The sequence below is a fragment of the Stegodyphus dumicola genome, chromosome 3, assembly GCF_044657685.1.
Source record: "Stegodyphus dumicola isolate Sdum_Otavi_A_Nest chromosome 3, ASM4465768v1".
NCBI classification, from domain to species: domain Eukaryota; kingdom Metazoa; phylum Arthropoda; class Arachnida; order Araneae; family Eresidae; genus Stegodyphus; species Stegodyphus dumicola.
The window spans coordinates 223,575,197-223,595,966 of NC_140770.1; the positions used below are offsets into that span (position 1 = coordinate 223,575,197).

Genomic DNA, 20,770 nt, shown 5'->3' on the forward strand with positions numbered 1-20,770 from the left:
AAATTTAAATTACTTTTTTATATTACTTGCTTCCTGGTTATTTGGATGCTACTTTAGGCAGAATGCAAATAAATCAACACACGCTGTTGCATTAAGTTAATGATATTACTTCAAAACAAACTGGAGGTATGGGCCATCAAACCTCAAAAATAAGTTTTGCAAAAGGTTTCCAAAATTTCGGCCACTAGTGCAAATAAACTCATGCTTGGGAAACTTGTCAAAAAATCATGTTTAAAATCCATTAAAAAATCTGTTAATCATATAACAAATGTGTATCAAAAATGATAATAATTCAAAAACATTTTTTGTCAAATAACTATTTATTATTTTTTGTGAAAATCTTTAAACATCATTTACTTATTTACAGAAATTTTCACAAAGGTAATTTATCATTCTATGGATATCGAGAAAATTAATTGCTCACATAAATGCAAACATTTGAAAACCATTCTTTACAGATGAAAAATATTATTAGTTATAATATGCATTGCATATGATAAAAGTATGAAATTGACTAAGTCTTGTGCATAATGTAACGCATAAAATAGTACATATCTTTTCAAATGTTTAATTTCTTTTAATACAGAAATGAGATGGTTTCCATGGAACATACACATTGAAATTACAATATTTACGTAAAATTTATGCGTAAAATTTATAACATGTATTATTAACACTTCATCTTACTGAACAGATATAAATAATTTTGTGCTATTTACAAGTAAACAATTTAATTTTAATCAAAACAAATTCGTTATAAAGGTTCTTTTAATTATATAAGTTTAAATTCTTTTGATATTGTTCTTTCTTTTTCTGACACCCGTATTTAAAATTTCCAATCTAAGTACTACGCGTAAAATATTTTTAAAATATCCGAAAATAAATATTCGATAATCATACAAATTTGGACAAAAAATTTTCATTTAAATGGTGTTTGCACTGAGCGTTACTAAAATGGTATCTTTAAATTGAATGAAAGGTAATTCTTAAAGTGCGAAGTTTTAGTAATTCCGTAAAATATAAAGAACTTGCAATAAATTATTAGACTTTTCAAATTTGAAAAAAAATGTTATAAATAAAAATATTTTAAAATAATATTTAATACTGAAATTGTAAATGATATTCTTAAAATAGCCTTTCGATATCGTAATTAGAGATCGTATTTTAAGTAGTTTAGATGGTATAAATAAAGTGGAAATTAGCAAAGGAAGGAAGCTGATATAACACGGAAAAAACAATCAAAACAAAAGAACTTGCTGTTCTCATGTGAAACACATAGTAACAATTACAAAAACTCATGACAAAGAACAATACTTTACATCCACTCAAAATTGTTTTCCATTTTGTTGCACTGAGTTTATGTAATAAATTTCGAAGGAAATGTATCTTTTAATCTTTTACACCGTAATCGGAATTGAAATATATCTTGTAGACGAGCAAAATGAATCTTTTCTCACTGATGCGATATCATGGTGCCGATGCCAAGTATAATTACATAATAATTTGTGCAAAACATGTCCATTCGCCTCAACACGCCAGTAGTTTATATTAGAGGCACATAAATGCTCTTTGCAGTTTCTTAGTGGAAGTCTTCTGCAATGCATCTCTTCCGTAGTCTTTCAGTCGAGCTAGCAACCTCAGCAATATGCTGATGTGCTTTTTTAAATTCCCTTCGCTCGCCATAAGTTTATATTTATATGTAGATTTAGGCAGATTGAAGGCAGTGTTTTGTATTTAAGGGATTGAACGTCATACAGCGCCCATGCTTGGCTGACATTCTTCCGGCATCTGAAAGAAAAAAATTATACACTTATATAGAGAGAAAGTGAAAGCCAATGATACGCATTATATGGATAAATACAAGATTTAAATGTTGACTATAAATGTTAAGATATTTTTATATGATTTAAGTTTGCAGACAGTATCTGTGAAAGATATATATAAATGTTTTAATGAGAATTATTCACATTTAAATTTTGTATTTTTATATCAAATTAAAATGCTCGAAACATTTTTATTTCTAATATCACGTGTCTCTTAATTTTCATTTATTTACCAATAATGTTTTCAAGAGAGAAGAACACTGAAAGTAAAATTAGAACCAGATTATCTGATGAACATCTTGAAAACTCCCTTAGCATTGCAACCGCTTCAATTGAATCAGATATTGATGCATTAATTTTAAATTCAAGATAAAATATGACATTTAATTAAGTTTTATTGTTATTTTCGTAATTATAAATAAAATTTATAAGGAAATTTTGAAAGCAAATTAACACAACAAATAATTTTAATAATATTCATAATGAAATTCCATGCATAAAATATCAAATACCATGTTAAAATAATTCTGATGTTGCTATAATTTTACTAAAAAATTATAAATTAATAAAGTTTAAATTACTTAAATATGTTTTTATGCTATTTTGCTCATCGGTCTTCGTCAACACTAAGGATTGGCTGCTCACCGTATGAATCAAGTGAACCACTGATAACCTTAAAAATTTCAGCTAATACCCTTTCGTACATGTAGTACATTGGTGAGCAAATTTAAACTAACGCGGCCAAACCAGAACATTTTTCTCCTAGAAGTAAAATTTTAAAAAAATCTTTCAGTTGTCAAACCTGAGCAAACCCGAAAAATGTCAATGAAATTTTTGCAGTCGTGTGATTCACTTACTCTGGATGTGACACGTTATTATTACACGTAAGGTGTTTCCAGAGTTCTAGGAAGTGAGTTCTAATTGAATTCCTAGACTATAGGCAATGTTATCGGCCATAGACAAGTCTTGACATGTTTATGCAGCTTTCCCGTGAAATATTGTTTAATCCGTTTCAGTTGTTTGACGGAAACAGCGGATTTTTGTAGCACTATTTTTGCAACCATGGAAGACGCGAAGAATAATTGGTCTCTTTTTGTGGAAAAAGGAGTGAAGAAACTTCAGAAATTTTTAACGTCTGCAAGAAGTAAACTATTCCCACATTGAAAAAAAAAAAAAAAAGAAAAGAAAAGAAAAACTTTACGGGATTTTTTTTTTTTTTTTTTTTTAAAGATTTAAGAGATTAAAAAATTTAGTTTCCCGTTGGGAAAAGTGCATTCAATTAAATGGCGATTATGTTGAGAAACTGCATAGTTAATACAGATGAAAATTGATGAAATAAAAAAAAAATTACTTAACTTCATAGAATTCTGAAAACATTTGTCGCATATGGAATGGTATTTGGTTTCTTAAAAATAAATATGCTTTCTTAAGTTTTCTTAAGCAAGCTTAAGTAAACGTAAAATAAATATTCTTAAGTAAGTTTTATTTATGTAATACAGCGTTTCCCCAACTGTGTTCAGCATTAAGTTCTAGAAACATAAGAAACTATGAGTTCCGTGAAAAATTATGAAACATTGTTCACTTTTATGCATATAACACAACTCTTAAAATAAATTTAATCTTAAATGTTAAATAAAATGGTTTAAATTACGCTCGGAATAAATTTAGTAATGTACCATAACACCAGATGGCTTAAACTGCCAACAAAATAATTGCAGAATGAATTTTTGTTAGTATTTCTATTTCTTACTCGGAAGAAAACGAGTATTTCAGTGTCACTTCAATATTTTTGAAGTATTAGTTTTGTTTGGACTTTTTATCTTTATTTTAAATTTTGGTTTTTAGTCGGTTATGGCAAAGCGCGCTAGGGCTATCTGCATAGGGGTATGGATATCTTTGCGCAGGATATACTAAATTAAACTGCTCGCATATACTTTACACATGAAAAAAAAATCACAAAAACGCCCATGCTGTCAGCCCGCTCGCCTGGAGTCGAATGCAGGTCGAAACTACCAGTGTTCAGCGATTTTACCGCTCGACCTTTGACGGGCTCCTACTTTTTTAAATTGGTGAGTATTATATAAAAATTTTAATAATATGAAGCAATAAACGTAACTTTTATATCGTTAAAAATATTGTTTTAAAACTTAATGTTATATTTTCCCTGTCAACACGGGTAGCAGAAAAATCTGTATTCCTTCCCAAGAGGAGAATAAACTTGACTGTTTTCCTAGTTTACATGATCTTTTAAATGAAGAAAGTTTAAAAATATAACGTTGGCGATAAAATATTATAGCATGTGGCATGACTTTCAGACAATATTTCCCGCAGTGCCAGAACGACGACAGCTAAGCCGACAGTTATCAGTGCATCTGATATCGAAAAATTAAATCATCTGACAACTGATTCCGGTATAAAACAAAATTTTAAAAACTGCCATTAAATCAATTTGAGATAAAATTTGCCAGAAAAATATCCGAACTTATCAAAACGAGCTGCTCATATTCTAATGTCTTTTATGGCAATGTATTTGTGCGAGCCTGGTTTTTCACATTTGTTCCAAGAAATCCCAATATAGAAACCGACTTGATGCTGCATCTGACATAAGAATTTAAGTTTCGAACAAGCATCAAATTGACAACTCAAATCATTGACAACTCAAATCATTGACAACAAAATCATTGACAACAAAATCATTGACAAACGAAATCATCGACCAAAAAAAACATTGACAACTCATAAGCATCAAATTCATCGAAAACTAAAAATGTTTTCATTTTACTATATTATTTGTTTCATTTAATTAATTTTATGTGTCATTTTTTATAAAATTCGGAGCTTATAAAAGTTTTTTTATATGTATGATATACAAAATTGGAACAAAATTTGGTTTACCTAACATATCTGCGTTAATATTTATTATAATTAAAAAGCAAACTCTAGTGTTCCTTAAAAATTTTAGAACTAAAGATGTTTTCTGTGAATAGAAAACTTTGGGAAGCTCTGATCAGCATAAGAATTTCGGAACTTGATTAAATTTACTTCAAGAAATCTCGTTGATATCCTTGAAATTGACAAAACATTTAAGAAAATAAAAGTATTTTCAAAATCCTGTTTTCTATTATTATATTAAAATGCTTTACATTTACTCAACGCATAAGACTAGACATCGTACGAATGATGTTTTTTAATCATTTATAAAATAAGCAAATATTTTAAGATGTGGAATTCCCTTGGTGAAATCAGTCCCATGATATCCTCCGACTCGGTCATTTGAGACTAAGGATAGGATCACGTGATACGGCTATTGAAGAAATAGCAAATGATGGCGGGAACGAATGATAGTGAGAACAAAAAACCAAATCAACTTTCTTCTACAGATGCTGGAATGAAATCAATCATAGTCCGCGAAATCCTTCCTTTTTTTCTTTTAAATCATTCTTCGCCATTTTTTCGATGGTCTCAGAATTCATTTAGATTGGGTGTTCCCGGAGATAATGGAGAGAATTTGATTTGGTTTTCGCATCAGATGTGTTATTTTTTTCCCTCTTTTCTATCTTTGGTTTTTCTCATTTTTTATGGCTCTTTCTTTTGCAGCGATGTGCACTGATTGACCAAAGAATATTTTTTTTTTTTTTTTTTTTTTTTTTTTTTTTTTTTTGTAGTCGAAACATTACTCCCGGTCTTTTCCATGTTTAAAAATTTCTTTAGAGAACTGAGGAAGAAATTTTAGCTTTGATTCGGATCACTGATTAAAGTTAATAGTAAGAGTAAAATACATTATTAACTTTAATCCCTTCTGAAAAATAATTATATTTTTTAAATACAAGAATTATTTCAAATATACGAATTTGTATAATATATATATATATATATATATAGTTTGTTCTAGTATTTTCTCCTTCCTTCCAGCATGCCTTCGTGATGTAACTGTAGCATACTCGGTGCGTATTCCAGAGGTCCAGGTTCGAGTCCCGGCCCATGTTTTAGCTCTTCCTGCTTCAAAATAACCTAATGATTCTACAGTGGCGCCTTAACTAAAACGTGGTGAGCAATAATTCGTTAACACCGGGATTTGGTGATTGGTTCCTCTAATGCCCACTCATCCTTTAAAAGGGGGAGTATATAGGGTATTTTCTCCTTTCTTTTTGTAACGGTAACACAGTTGGCGCGTATTCGAGATGTCCAGATTCAAATCCCGACAATGACATTGCAAATTGTTTACATTTCCTGCTAAAAAAAATGCTTATGTTTTTAAACTATGTATCAACGTTTCAATTAATTTTATACTTTCGTAATAACACTTAAAAGTAGGAAAACTTCCGCTCACACATCAAATAAAGTTTACTAATTTATTTTCGTTTTCAGTCTATAAAGAATGGTGTTACGAGATAAGCTCATTTTCTTATTCAGTCTCATTATAAGACTGTCTATTGTTATGTTACAGATCGTTATGCCTGTTTTCGAAAACACTGATGTTAATTTCTTTCTGAATAATTTTAACCTATTCCATATACAAGTTTCTTCGTTATTAACACTTTTTATCTTATTAGGAACTCGCATGAAATTGTGAACATAAGCAATAATTTTATTAGCTAAATAAATTATTAAAAAGATCTTGAAAAGTACAGATTTTTAATTCAGGCCATTCATAGATTTGAGATGCAATTTTAGAATTTATAATGAAGATTATGTACTTGTGACTGTGTTCGAGCAGACATGCACTGTAAAAAAAATATCGTGACTGCGTTTGAGCAAGCATGCACTGTAAAAAATATCTTCATATGCAGAGAAATACTGACTTAAAAAACTGTCAAAGAAAATTAGAAGAATTTATTTATGTACAAAACACCATCACGACACATAATTACAAACTGAAAAATCACATACAAATGCTTACAGCTGAAACTTTTCTATGAAACACATAATTCTAAAATCAAATATGACAACAATAATTTACAGAAAACGAATGCTTTAAGATCAAATGCGGAGTTTTCATATGATACATATGATATCACCGATATATATAATTTCGCAAGGCAGATTGCCTGTCCTGGCGAAATAGAAACTATTTTATCACCTTACTGGCTTAAAATAATTATTGAAAACTTCGTATGTAAACGTTGCAGTGGAGAGCGATGCACCATTTTATTTTGAATACTCAAACATTTTCTTCTTTAAGTATTATTAGTAATTTTTCACGAACAATTATGGAATAAGAAACTGTTAAGAGGAAGAGACATCAGTTTAAAATTCTATTAGCGTATGTAGCATTAATTTTTACTAATTTCCATATGTTGAATACTTAAGTTACCTGCATGACTTATGAGAAAACATTTATTAGTTAATCAAAAATATTCAACATAGAAGTAAAAATCTTACTTATTTCTTCTTGCATTCACAACTCATTACACGAAAATTTATAAATTTACTTAAATCTTTTATAATCAGAAACGATCTATATGATGTTAGTATAGTGTAATGTAGATGCTTTATTTTTATTTTATTTCTTTATTTATTTGCGATATGTTGTACAACGATGTTTTGAAACTGAGAAGTTTACGTATCGTTTTATTTTAAGCCACGATGTTTTAGAACAGCGACGTTTTCTCCTTGCTTTCTTTTCTCTCACGATGTTTCGTATGACGACGTTTTCTCCTTGTTTTCTTTTCTCTCACGATGTTTTGTATGACGACGTTCTCTCCTTGCATTGTTTTCCTCCGTGATATATTCGACAAGTTGTTTTCCATCGACATCCAGTAAAAATACACAAATACATCTGAATTCTAGTTTGCAAAATAAAAAGTGAAAAGATGACAACATTTCTTAGCCTGTCGGCGCAGCGTGATAGTGTATCACATCTATTTTTCACTAACACAGAAATTGCTGTCGTACTTCCTTTGTACTGATTCAATAGCAGATTCACCATACTTAAAAATGTCTCAAGTAAGTAGTCTGGTTTGTTCTTCTCCAGTTCTTATAATCACGAACCAGACCTCTTGGAATAATTTTTTCATAGTTAAACGCTCCCGCGTAAGTATTCTCTGTGTAAATATTTGTTAGATGAATATTTTCTGCATAAATATTACCAGTGTAATTTGAATACATTTCTAGAAGTGCACATACATGAATGTCTGTGGTTACACATTTAGCATCCGACGAAATGTCTACTTTTCAAACGAAGGGAACATTTTGCATGAAAATGATAATAATAATAATCTAAGTCTCCAATGACATAGAGAACAGGATAGTGATTTTAATCGTAATTCAGATATCTGGACTAAAATATTTCAAAATTAAATTCAAATCCCAGACGCAATATAGTCTTTTCACATAAATATTAAACCGTAGTGGAAAATCTGAAGAACTTACTGTTTTGAAGTTTTTGACATCAGTGAAGTTTAATAAAACTTCTTCAATCCACTAAACTCCATATCAATATATAAAGAGAACTATAAAAATCAGGTAATCTAATCATGTTGTCATGCAGTCATCGTTGAGTTAAATTTCAGCCAAGTAATTTGAAATTCGCTTTTTGAGACGGAACTGATTTCAGTCCAGGAAAGCAGCTCCCTGCCCCCTCCAAAAAGAGTCTACTTACCACTCTGATGGCTTTGGAAGATATGACGAGTGGACTGCGGGCTGTGTCTTCATCATTCCCTATAACTGTAGCTGCAGGGAAAGTCCCCCGACTGTGCTGAAAATCGATGTCAGCATATTCAGTGGGAGGCTCCAGTCGATGCCTTACAAACGGCTGTCGACTGTCTGGAAGAGCTAATTCCGCATATGTTATGTCATCGTACGGCTGCAAAATAAAACAAATAAGGTGAAAATATCTACATTTAGTCAGAATGTTTATAGAATATGTCTATGGGTATTATTTCCTTACAATTTGATCTCAGACATTGAATTCTAAATATGTAGTTTCTTAAAATAAATTTCAGAATTTTAGAAACATGATCTCTAAATTTTTACAAATATGATCTCTAAATTTTGAAAATGTAAACAAATCTAATTTTTTGTCTGATTTTCGTGAACCAAAGCTTCTTGCTAAAATTCTCACCTGCCTTAATTAGCTGCAAACAAAATGCATCGCATTTTTACGTGTTTTCTGAGATACTCTTAATAAGTATTTTTTGAAGGCAGTTTGAATTAAATAGTAAATGTAAAAAGTAGATGAAAAGTTTAATCGTCAAAACAAGCAACTTGATTTTGAGGTTGCTTTCTGAATTTAATCTTTTACAAGTAATATATATATATATATATATATATACTTGAATGCTTACAGGTTTTATATTACACACAAAGGGGCGTTTTTTTCAAGGGGGATTCAACACGGGATTCGAAAAGCGATACAGAAATTTCGAATGACATTACAAGTCATTCGAGCAAAATACCGTTTAGACATCATCTTTGTTTCGTTGGTACGCTGCCACCATAATACCATTAAAAAAAATGTAAAGAAACTTCGCGAATAAAATATCCGTGCTTGAAGATGCACGCGATTGTTATCTTAATGGAATGCTTTGAAATAGTTGAGTTTGTTAATAAAAAATTCGTTAAAGTTTTACAAAATGTGAAATAGATAATAAAATAAATTCCTAATTCAGGCTTCCAGATGCCATATTCGAGAGAAGGACTGCATTATTCAAAATTTGATGTTTCTAGGTACCGTTGTTTTTTTCACAATGCGAGAAACATACATACATTCATGTAAATTCTTCGTTATTCGATTTCTTTAAATATAATGCAGGCTCTAATATCTGGTGGTAAAAATTTGAAAAGTAATTCAGATTTTTATAGTAAACCAAAACAAAATGCCAAAATGAAATTAATAACCCTTCTTGGCTAACGTCCATTTGAGCTAAAAACTCGAATCCTGATATTTATAGGCACGGAATAATAAACCGAGTTGGGCTGTTAGGCCTAAAATTGCTTGTAAACAAACTTAAGTTTTAGTTTTTGAAAACCATAAAGGATATTCTAATGAATGATATTTTTTATTCCCTGAGGACTTTATATGAATATATATATATACACCTATTTTATTTTCGGAGGGTATCCTGCTTAGCTTTCGTACTGTATTAAAAAAATCTATTATTTAATTGAATAAAATAATTATAAGAAGTTCCTAATTAAATAATAAATAATTAAGGAAATAATCTCCACAGCTACTGTTTTAATTCCTATATGTATATGTTACATGAATGCTGCATTTACAACTTAATGCAGTTTAACAATAATAAAAAGGAAGCAAATTTAAAATTAGAGATCCGGAGTTAGTCAAAATCATTTTTCGGTTACTTAATCTCCACAAGAATCAACTTTTCTTTCTGCATAATAAATTAAATTATAGTCGGTCTTCTTTTCATGCAATGTTCGCAAACCACAAATGTCATATTAGGAGTTTAAAATTTTATGCATCTACATTATACGGGAGGGATTAATTTAATGTGGTGGTAAAATTCGAAAATAAAGCAATGTAATGTGGAATGTTAATCTAGGTTTTACAAGAAAAATACCGTATCCGTTTAATTTCCATTTTCATCATCGCGCTCAAGAAATTGCATTTAAACTCCTAATGCAAATGTTTATTCTTTTATAGTCTGTTACTTACAGCTCTGTTAAAAATGCTTTTTGAAAATTCATCTTATCTCTGTGTAATAAGTGTTTTAATGTTTGCAATGACTGGATTTCCATGTATTAACTGCACAGGAGTTGGATGATAACTGAACAAGTTAAAATTTTATTACAGCACTTTTAATTTTTATATTTATTTTAGAAATTAATAAAATATTTTAAACTTCGTTCCCAAAATCAAAGAACTATTTTAAATTAGAGCGCCAGAAAGTATTTCATTATAAGCATGCATTTAAGCTAGATGAAAGGAAATAAAGTCTCCGCTCTCTAATTATAACTTTTCACTGAAAGAAGCTATTTGAATAACATAAGTTCTTTGAATAATAAAATGCATTCGGTTTTCAAACAGATTTAGATTAAGATGCATTCATTTACGTAATCATTCATTCTAAATACACTATTGAATAAATTCCTGAATTTAGTTTGCAATTTAGTTTTAAAAACATAGCTATATTTTTACATGTAAGGCTTAGCTACTCTTTGTAGAATCTTTGTAGGCTTAGCTACTCTTAGCGCTTTACATATTTACAAGTATCATCCTCTATGATCTGTTTAAAAGGATTCATGCAAAATTCTCTTCAAAGACTTATAAAATGTCACAAAGTTCATTTATGCATCTCAGCACATTTGTTAATACACTGTTCATTTACACTTAAAATGCATTATAGAATCCAGTTACAAATCTTTATAGTTTTCTAAATGAATGATTTTCTATTCAATTCTGAAAGAGCGCATCACATTACTAAATACGTAAAGCATACATTCTGTTTCTCGATAATTCAGGAACATTCGTAGATGTTTAAATGCATATAATTTAGACCGTATAAAATTAACGAATATGCGATATTCTGCAGCCTTTTTTTGCACTCGCATTTAATCGATAGATTCACACTTAGCATTCGATTAATTTCTAGATATTAAAATTTCATTTTTAAATTCTTAATCTACAGGTTCCTAGAAAATGCGTTTCAAATTATCAAAGCTGTAAAAATTAAAATTCAGTTTTACAAACTCACAAACGTGCTAATTATAAAATTTGATACTTCATTCGAGCATCTGCAGTATTAGAATTTTGCTGCTGTGTGTGAATCAATTCAAAATATTACTAAATTCATGATAATCCAGTGGAGTACGAGTTTTGTCCTTTAATGATTATTAAAGAATCTTAAAAGTTGTTCGAATGTCCATAATTACGAACTGTAACTAGATATTAGTCTACAAAGCTCTGGAAATCAAGTCCATTAACCAAAAGTTAATTAGAATTTGTATCTGTTTTGTAATTTTCTCAGATACCTTTCGTATCACTTCAGGGATACTTTATTCATTGACACTACATTTAATATAACTTTGCAACTTGCTCAGTATTTATTAACATGTAGAACGTTAATAGGTCTATATTACAGAATTAAATGTTGGAAAAAAGTACAAGACTGAATAGATATTAATTTGTACTGTAATTATTACATTAAATTTTAGCTGGTCTGAGATACAGCACCAGAATTTGAGCTAAAGTTCTAAGATAAAGCACATAGCACTTATTTCAAAAATTTTAATTATAACAATGCTATTAATATTGAAATAAATTACAGAAATTGAATAAATAAAAACGTTTAAATACGCCAGTATTTTGCCTCAAAACTTCTTGAGGATTTTAACAGCAATTTATAAAATATTATTTATACATAAGTAAAACAGCATTATGTTAAAAAGTTTTCCTTACTGTTCTTTCTTATTAACATCTAATTTCTACTTCTTGCCTAAGTCAGCAAGTGGTAACTCTGAATGTTGAAGAAATTTAAATGAGCATTTAAATTGTATAAGATAATTTGTTACATATATCTCTGCAGGTTTTGCAATATAAGAAGATCTAAAATCCGTCCGCTTGCAGTCAAACCTAAGAATAATTTTAAATCTTACTCCAACAACAATAATAACAGCAAACTATAGTTAGCCATGAAAGACAGCACAAAACTCCTCTTACTCTATTTAAATTCCTGAATAAAGTAATTTGAAGAATTTAGCATCAAGAAATTTCAAATTATTCTGAGTAAATTGTATCCAGTATCATTGCAGACACGCTTTTGGAAAATAAAGAGGATATGCTTTGGCCAAACAACAAAATGGCTTAAGAGAATTGTAAGAAATGCTAAAGGTATTAAACGCAGGCAGTATTAAAGGCAGGCATTAAATGGCAGTATTAAAGGCAGGCATTCAAGAATGTGCGTGTTCAATTTTATTAGTCAACAATTTGAATATTCTTGTCTTTACATGAATTTAGCGGTGTAAATGAAACGAACAAAACCCTGATATTTGGCATCTAAAAGAAACTAAATATATCTTAAAGGAGTATTTCCAGAAGTAAATGCAAATAAATCCAGTTTCAATTTCCCAAACGAAGTAATTTTCAATAGTTTCACTAAGCAAACAGAATTTTCAATTATTGCACAGAATTCTAGAATATTTCATAAATATTAATTATATCGTAAATATTTATCGTGCTTACTGCAAGCTTTATGTATCATTTACTAAGCAAACTTAAAAAAAGGTGAGAAAAATAAGGATTTTAAAAATACAAGTATCATAGTATCATCCAAAATGTTCACTACTTTTGTGTAGACATAATGCTACTCATTAATATAAAAGTATTTCTATAAAAGATATATGTTGCTTGATATCCTAAAAAAGCAACTTTTCTTTTCCCCTCATTTGCGGCATGATGTTAATTTTTCTTTCATACTTGACATAATTGTATTACATAGAATTCTTCAATCACAATCAATTTCGTTTTAATTTAATATTAACTCGTTTATTATTCTACTGAATTCGCATTTATTTATACCAGCCTAAAACAGAAAGTAAATAATAAATATATAAGTAAAGACTGCAAAACTTTAGATGCTTTCTACAAATCAGATAAGATTTATAATCTAAAAGCATTTTCTGAATATTATGCTATGATGCTGTTAATGATGGGGTACGTAGAAGATTCCTTAACTGAAACTAGTACGATTTTAGTATGACACAGCTCTAACATTCACTGTTATGACGTTTTCAGAGGGTCAAGTTCATTCTCTTCCATTTCCTCAAATTATTCTATGATGATTTTGTATTTATAAATTCTAAATTGTCTGTTGAAAAGAATAAGGACCTTTACAAATTGTTTTCATAGGTTCTGTAGCAGAGAATTACCCGATATCACCTCACAGGATTGGGCTTCAGAGCCCCAGACACATAAACTAGTGAACCAAAACCAAACACAGAAAACAGAACCCACAACATAATTAGGTCTTCACCAAAATTTACAGTGGGAACAATAGGCTTTGGTAAATAATAATTATCTGACATTCGCCAGGTTTGTACGTATCCATCGGAATCCAGCTTACTGAAAGCTATTGTTGAGTCAACAACATACGTTCTTCTTTTGTTCTAGAGTCCACAGGCGACATCGCTTGAACTACTGATCAAAACTCCTTCACGTTTCTACTCCATCATTATATGTAATATCTGAAACTTGCCAGAAATCAAAATGCTAGAATGATCATATCTGTGGTCACCGATAAGAACGCCTCTTTCAGCCTTACTCAGCTCTCGTCGTACACCTATTTCGATAGATGTTACTAGTATTACAATCTCAAGAAACTCTCTCTGTTTATTCCCTGTCCCATGACACACTTTAATGGTGGGTAGGCGAACTTAAATTCCTTTAAGGAGGTGTCTAGTCATTAATGACAATACAGAGTAATTAATTTTGCATTTACTTAATTTAAGAGCGTATGACGCTCTTAAAATAAGTAAGTAAAAATTGTGTATGCATTATTAATGTATTTAATGTATAATTATGCAAAATTATTAATGTATAATTATTATGCATAATAATATAAATGTAATTATTTTGCTTCATATTTTTACTATACAAAACGATAAATTTTACATCGTAAAACACTGTTTAGAAGGATTGCTCTGTCATATAAACTCCAAAAAACCGAACTGAAATTATGTTTAAAAATCTTGCTGTTCTGACTATTTTCGAAACTACTAAATCTGTAAAATCAAGTAAGCGTTTCAGATTACTTCGGCTGCATGCTTCTGATCAATTTTAAAACATTTTTTTTATAGCGGTGAATAATCATATACCTTTTTAAACATAGTTTTTTAATAGTGAATACTCGTTAAAGTTTTTAAAACCTATTTTTTTACAGTGAATACTCGAAAACGTCCAATGTTATTACTTGTTATGCCAATTAATATTTTTTACATGATGCTCAGATACGCAGATACGCAGCACATACCATTTATAAGTAGGTTTCTATCTTGTTCATATTAAAACATACTAAAGCAAAATATTGAGAAATAATTTAAATTGTTTTCATTGAACTTCTTTAATAAAATATACCTATATTTTGCTATTTCCTACTAGTTCTCAGATGAATTCGTAGAAAATAGCAAAATATAGGTATATAAGTTCTCAAGTAAATTAAACTCTTCTTTTTACTTCCTTGTACGAAGTAAAAAGGAAGTATTGTAATTGCGAAAAGTTTCAGGCAGCATATTTCAACGAAAATATCCATTTTTGACCGCTATCGAATACAATTTAACGATGTTTTTGCGTGATATCTGTACGTAAGGACAGAATAAAAGACTCGTTTCCTCCAAAAAAATTATAAAACTGCTTTAAAATTAATTCTGAAGAGAATTTTTCGTGGCGTCTGTACGAGCATATGTACGTACGTGCGTACGTACGTATCTCGTATAACTCAAAGACGAGTAGCCTCAGAATGTTGAAATTTTGTATATAGGACTGCTATAACGTGTAGATGTGCACCTCGTAGTTTGGTTGCAATCGGCCGCACCAAACGTATTTAATATATTTATATATATATATCCACACTGTTACCCGGCTCAGTGATCTCAGTTTCTTTACTCGTATATATTTGTAAAATGCACATTTTTTGCTTTAAAAATGATTGAATTATGTTTTTTTTTTATCTTCCGGTTAAGGTTTTTATGCCTTTAGTAAATCTGTATGTAATATTTTTAGAATTATCAACAACTTTAAAGTTGTTTAAGTGCCGCTAAGCCTTTTTTTATGGCGGCCATTGATTGTTTACATTTGAAACAGCAGACTAGTGAATTTATTGCCAATTTAGAGAAACTTAGCTTCGCAACAACAAAGATAACGCCTTTATTTATTATTGCCCATTAAATCATGCTTAATCCTTTCTGGAATTTTTTGGAGGAAATAAGTGTTTAAGATTTACTTCGTAATTTTTAATATAGATATTTTGAGTTTTTATGTATTTTTGCCTTCTCGCGAAGTGAGAACTGAATAAATTGAATGAGAAATACTCAATCGTCTGTGAAAAACTGTTTCTTTTTTGTTTTGTTTGCTTAATTCCTTTTATACATCATTCTAATTTTATTATAGTATTTGAATAGAACATGTGGCAACGATTAGATAATTCTATTCTTTAAATGATATAAATTTTGTGCATTATGAGTTATAATATGAACGAAATATAATACTGTTAAGTGAATCTAGCGCCAGAGTGTCGCTGTGGTAAACAAATACTAGAGTGAATTTTAAAGAATTCATTTATTCTGTTGTGGTTTATGCGCTGTCGGCGAAGTAGATTTAATTCAATCCAATAAGTTTAAATGAAATGGAAAAAAATGCGTATAATTTAATATTTCGTACAAAGAAGTCATGTGGTGTACACATCAGATTTTTTTTTTTTTTTTTCATTTTATTTTCACACGTTTTCTTTATTCTCAGTCTTTATTTAATTTGTTAAGAATTAGTCAGATATTTTGGATTCCACACAAAGTTTTAAAAAGTTTTGTTTCTAATTTATTGAAAACAGATACAATAGTTTTAAACTATATTTTTAACCACATAATATAATACTTACTTCACTGGGACCGAAAGGTACTCTGCTCATAATATTCGCATATGTATGTTCTTTTTGAGCTACATTTTCATATATTATTTCATTAGTTGTGTTTGGAGCTATACTGGAATAATCTAGAAAAAAAAATACAGATCATAATCAAATGTTAATATACTGGACATTTAATAACTGGAGAGTGATATATCTTAAACTCATGGATTACGAAGAATTGGAGGGGGACTAATTTTATGTAGGAAAAAAAAAGAAACGATGGAATTCTGAGTAAAGTGATGAACAGATTAAAGGGGCAAAATGTAAGTACGAAATCCCACCTGGAAGATAAATTTGTAAAGAATACTGCAGCATTAAATAACGCCTATAAGAAAACAACTAGATAATATAATTTTAGGCAAAAATAAATTAATTGTCTACATATTATCATTATTTTAAAACTGGACAGATACTTCGCCTCACATCATCAAGTAGAATAACCATTCCATTGAAAACTGACCTTTATATACTGATACAAAGTGGATAGTTATTCTGTTTCGTATGTTGCTGAAGAAAAAATATTTTCCTTATATTTAGCCAATTTATTGAACATATTGCAATATGAAACGTTAGCTAGCAAATAGGAAAAGAACACTAAAAATTGTGTTATGCATTACTTTCATAATATTTAAAAATAAAACTATTTTAATTGGTGTATAGAGACGTACATGAACGCTCGTTCAATTTACATCTATATCATTCAAACTATATATAAAAATCTATATCATACATAGGCTTTCAGTAAATACTTATAATATTCCTCATCACTAGAAGAACATAATTCGATATAATAAAATCTTAAAACACAAAGAATTTTCAAAAATTAGAATATTTAACATAAGTAACAAGAAATGCAGGTAATATGTAATAAGAAATTCTAAATATAAAGCGTGCGCTTTACGTACTAAAATTAAGTATGTAACATCTTGACGTGCATAATTTCCCAATTCAGTTATTCTTGCCTGTTTCATTTTTGGACGATGATAACATGAGCTTGGTAATCTTGTTTAAATAATTAAGGAATCACAGAAAAGTAGGAGTGACTAAAGAAATTTAAACACATGTAAGGATACGTCTTTCTTCGAAAATGCAATACACCCGAAAGAGTATAATCATAAAAGACAAAAATTACCCTTGTTTCCAAAGAAAAAAAAATTGTGAAAAATCAGGTTTGTCGAAATCACTAGTTAACATCATCAAGAAAAAATAAAGTCATTAATTTTGCACAATAAACGAAGTCGAATAACCAGGTGCTAGAAAACAAAAAAGATTTTATGCAAATAAAGAAAACATAATTAAATTTTGAATTTAATGGCAAAATCTCAAAGCTATTCTGGATCTTCTTTAGCTCATTATCTAAAATATCGAGAGTAATACGATACTTTCAATTCCAAGAAATAATACATCATTAAGGTTTATTGTATTTGAAATAACATGTAGGCGTTTCAAAAGTGTTGACTATCTCTCTTGACTGACAGTAGCATAGAAACAAGCCCACGGAATTCATCATGCCAAGGAGAGCAAAATTGCGCCTGTCGTTGGCCTTGAGCACTATACAAGTGACAGTACGACTTCGCTCAGTTTCGCCCTTAATTTTGAAGACAGTACCGAAGGTCTTTCACCCCTCTTCCCCTCTCATCAACCTCTCGAGAGGACATTCGAATCACCGTATATTTAAAGTGCCACCATATCTCACAGAGACTACATTTGCAAACACCCGTACCTTCGATTCGAATCTAGGCCCTTCTGTATTGCAATAGGCTTTCTTAACCACTATACCGTCTGGACGGCAGTTTCAAAAGTTGCAATATATAGTGTTGAAGAATACCCATTTTGCAGCCAAAGAAAACTTAACCTTTTAAAGGCTGCAGGTTAAATAATACATTAGAGATGACCTGCTTTCAGGTGACTCACTTTTAATGAAGTTTCGTACTTTTTTTTTTTGGATGCGAAATTTATATGTTTGAAACCGAAGCTTCATCAGAACATATATGGGAGTTATAAGAACATATATGGAAGTTATAAAAAGATATATATCGAAGTTACAAGAATATGCATGGATTTTATGCAACTGTACCAAAAATTCTAAAATGATGTCTCTTCAACTACTGTATCTGAAATGTTAGACTACTTTCTGAACATTCCTTGCAGCGAATAGTATTAAAAATAAAGACATGTTTAAAAGAAAAAAAAAAACAGCCGCTGTTGATTTTTTTTTTCTTCTATTACAAATATATGCTCCTCATGTAAGCGGAGAGAAGAAAATAACTCGGACATTAGAAAAACCTTCGAACTCTGGCACTTTGGGAAAAGTGCGTCCGTTGCATAGAAAAAGGGGACCTTAAAATACAGGAAAGAAGAGCTAAAATGGAACAAAAAAAAAAAATTAGCCAGCGTATTACGACTAAATCCAATCCCAGCAGAAGGACTTTAACTCAGGGCTACGTCACGTAAGGCTTTAGGATCGAACTACTTACTTGCGGCGCACTCAACGGTCGTAAATAAGTCCCACAAATGCGCGGGTTTTATGCCTGAGGCACATGAATACCGTCGCCATTTTATCGAAAGGCAGTTTCTTGTGCTTCGAGGTCGGTGAGTCAATAAAATTTTATCGTTTATTATAAAAGACGTTAAGTTGACTGTTGCACCAGCTGTTTACACACATACGAAAATCTGGAAGAGAAGCCATATTTTTGCTTCAGATACTTTTGATCTTTCTTCTAAAGAGCAAAGAATGCATGAGTTGTTTACTAGATGAAAATATGGGTTGTTTTCTCTAACAGATCTTCCAACATTGTTGAAGAGGCGCATGCTTGAAAGAAAATTCTACCATTTCAATACAAACAAAATAGAAGAAACGGTTAGAGAGGTATAAGGGTATGTATCAACAAGCTGATGTTATTTTGCGCTGTCACTGTAAATATTTGAAATTTAATAAAAGTATGCTTTTTGCTGTATTTGTTCTGAAGTGCTGGTGTTTTAAAGTTAGACCACACTGGTAAAAAATTCATATAAGGAAACGAAGCTTTGCCGCTGTTTTTATAATTTATTACAATAAAATGTAAAATGTATCTTTTGATTTAAATTCTTTCTCTTTTATTCTCTTTGCAAAATTAATTCTAAAACGCAATGTGTTGACACAGACAATTTAGTTCAAATAAACACTATTGTGTAAATCAAAGTATAATAAAGATGCACAAAACATTACGAAATTATTAAGTTATTCATATTAATCTTGGAAGTTCGGAATGTAACATGTATACATGTAATGTATATTGGCTAGAAATATCGAAAATGCAATTTTCATATGGATATGGGCACCGTAAGGGCAACGTGACTTGTTCTGCAACGTGACTTATATCAACGACACTGTAACTTTCTAAACTGAAACTGAGTTGACTTTTAGTTTATTTTAAATAATTGCTATAGTCGCTAGATATAAAAAAAATCCGGCTTTCTCAGCCACACACGCGCACGCGGAATCGAGTTAAAGATTTAATGCGAATAAAGCTCGGCCATTTAGTGCAAAAGGGAATAATTTCCATATCAGTGAAAAGGTCTGGCCGAGAGCTTTAACTTTATATTGGTTTCACGCTGTTATGGTCTAGAGTTAAAGATCTATTCAAGATTCTACTCTAAGTGTTCGCCATAGAAGAGTGCAAGGGAGTACTAATTCTCAGTGAAGTGCATCTCAATAGTGACTCTGTATAAAATGATATCTCGGCTTCATATGTTAATCTAGCCACAACCAACATATCATTGAATTGCAGGTACCTTACGCCTGCCTCCGGTACAAGTTTGGAGATTGTAATGTCGTACAGCATTTTTAATTAGTTTCAAAAGGTGAATATTTAAAGGATTCAATCGTCAATATTTTATCATTCACTGGAAATAGCGAAGCGATGGAACTATAGCAATGTAGGCCTCCATATTACCTTTATTTGGATGTGCTTCTAATAACTGTAGCTCTATTAGTTGTAATACTATTATGCAATAATTGCTTTTTACGTGTTTTAATTCTTTTTCCCCCTGCCTAACTCATGGAGGTAAGAAGTTTCCTACCTCCATGGCCTAACTCCCTTCTCCATCCTTGAGGACGTAGCAAGGCAACGCACGACCAACTGACCAGCCCTCGCATCAGTACCCTTATCCTCCAAGATCACCTTGAAGCTTTTACACAAGGGAACTTTGCACAGCACTGCCATCTAAAGGACTTTGCAAGAAGTATTTTCCCATGTGCTTCTATTTACATTAACGATTTAACGTTTTCTGGTAGCGCAACACGGCTAATCTTTGACATAGTAATCTCAACAATTAGATGATTTTCCTGCAGGACTTTATTGCTGTTTTTGAACATGGTATTTTCTT

The 20,770-nt window shown here is 30.5% G+C and overlaps 1 protein-coding gene across 2 annotated transcripts in view; it reads right to left on the reverse strand.

Annotated features, from left to right (window-relative positions):
- Window positions 1-301: 301 nt before the first annotated feature.
- LOC118191245 (contactin-5-like) overlaps window positions 302-20,770 on the reverse strand; it is a 554,648-nt gene continuing 534,179 nt past the window's right edge. For both annotated transcript variants that reach the window (XM_085813861.1, XM_085813860.1), the window contains 3 exons: window positions 16,373-16,485; window positions 8,425-8,628; window positions 302-1,788 (listed from right to left, as the gene is read on the reverse strand). In XM_085813861.1, the coding sequence (XP_085669987.1) occupies window positions 1,750-1,788; window positions 8,425-8,628; window positions 16,373-16,485 (356 nt within the window). In that variant the 3' untranslated portion in view covers window positions 302-1,749. The remainder of the gene's footprint in view (window positions 1,789-8,424; window positions 8,629-16,372; window positions 16,486-20,770) is intronic.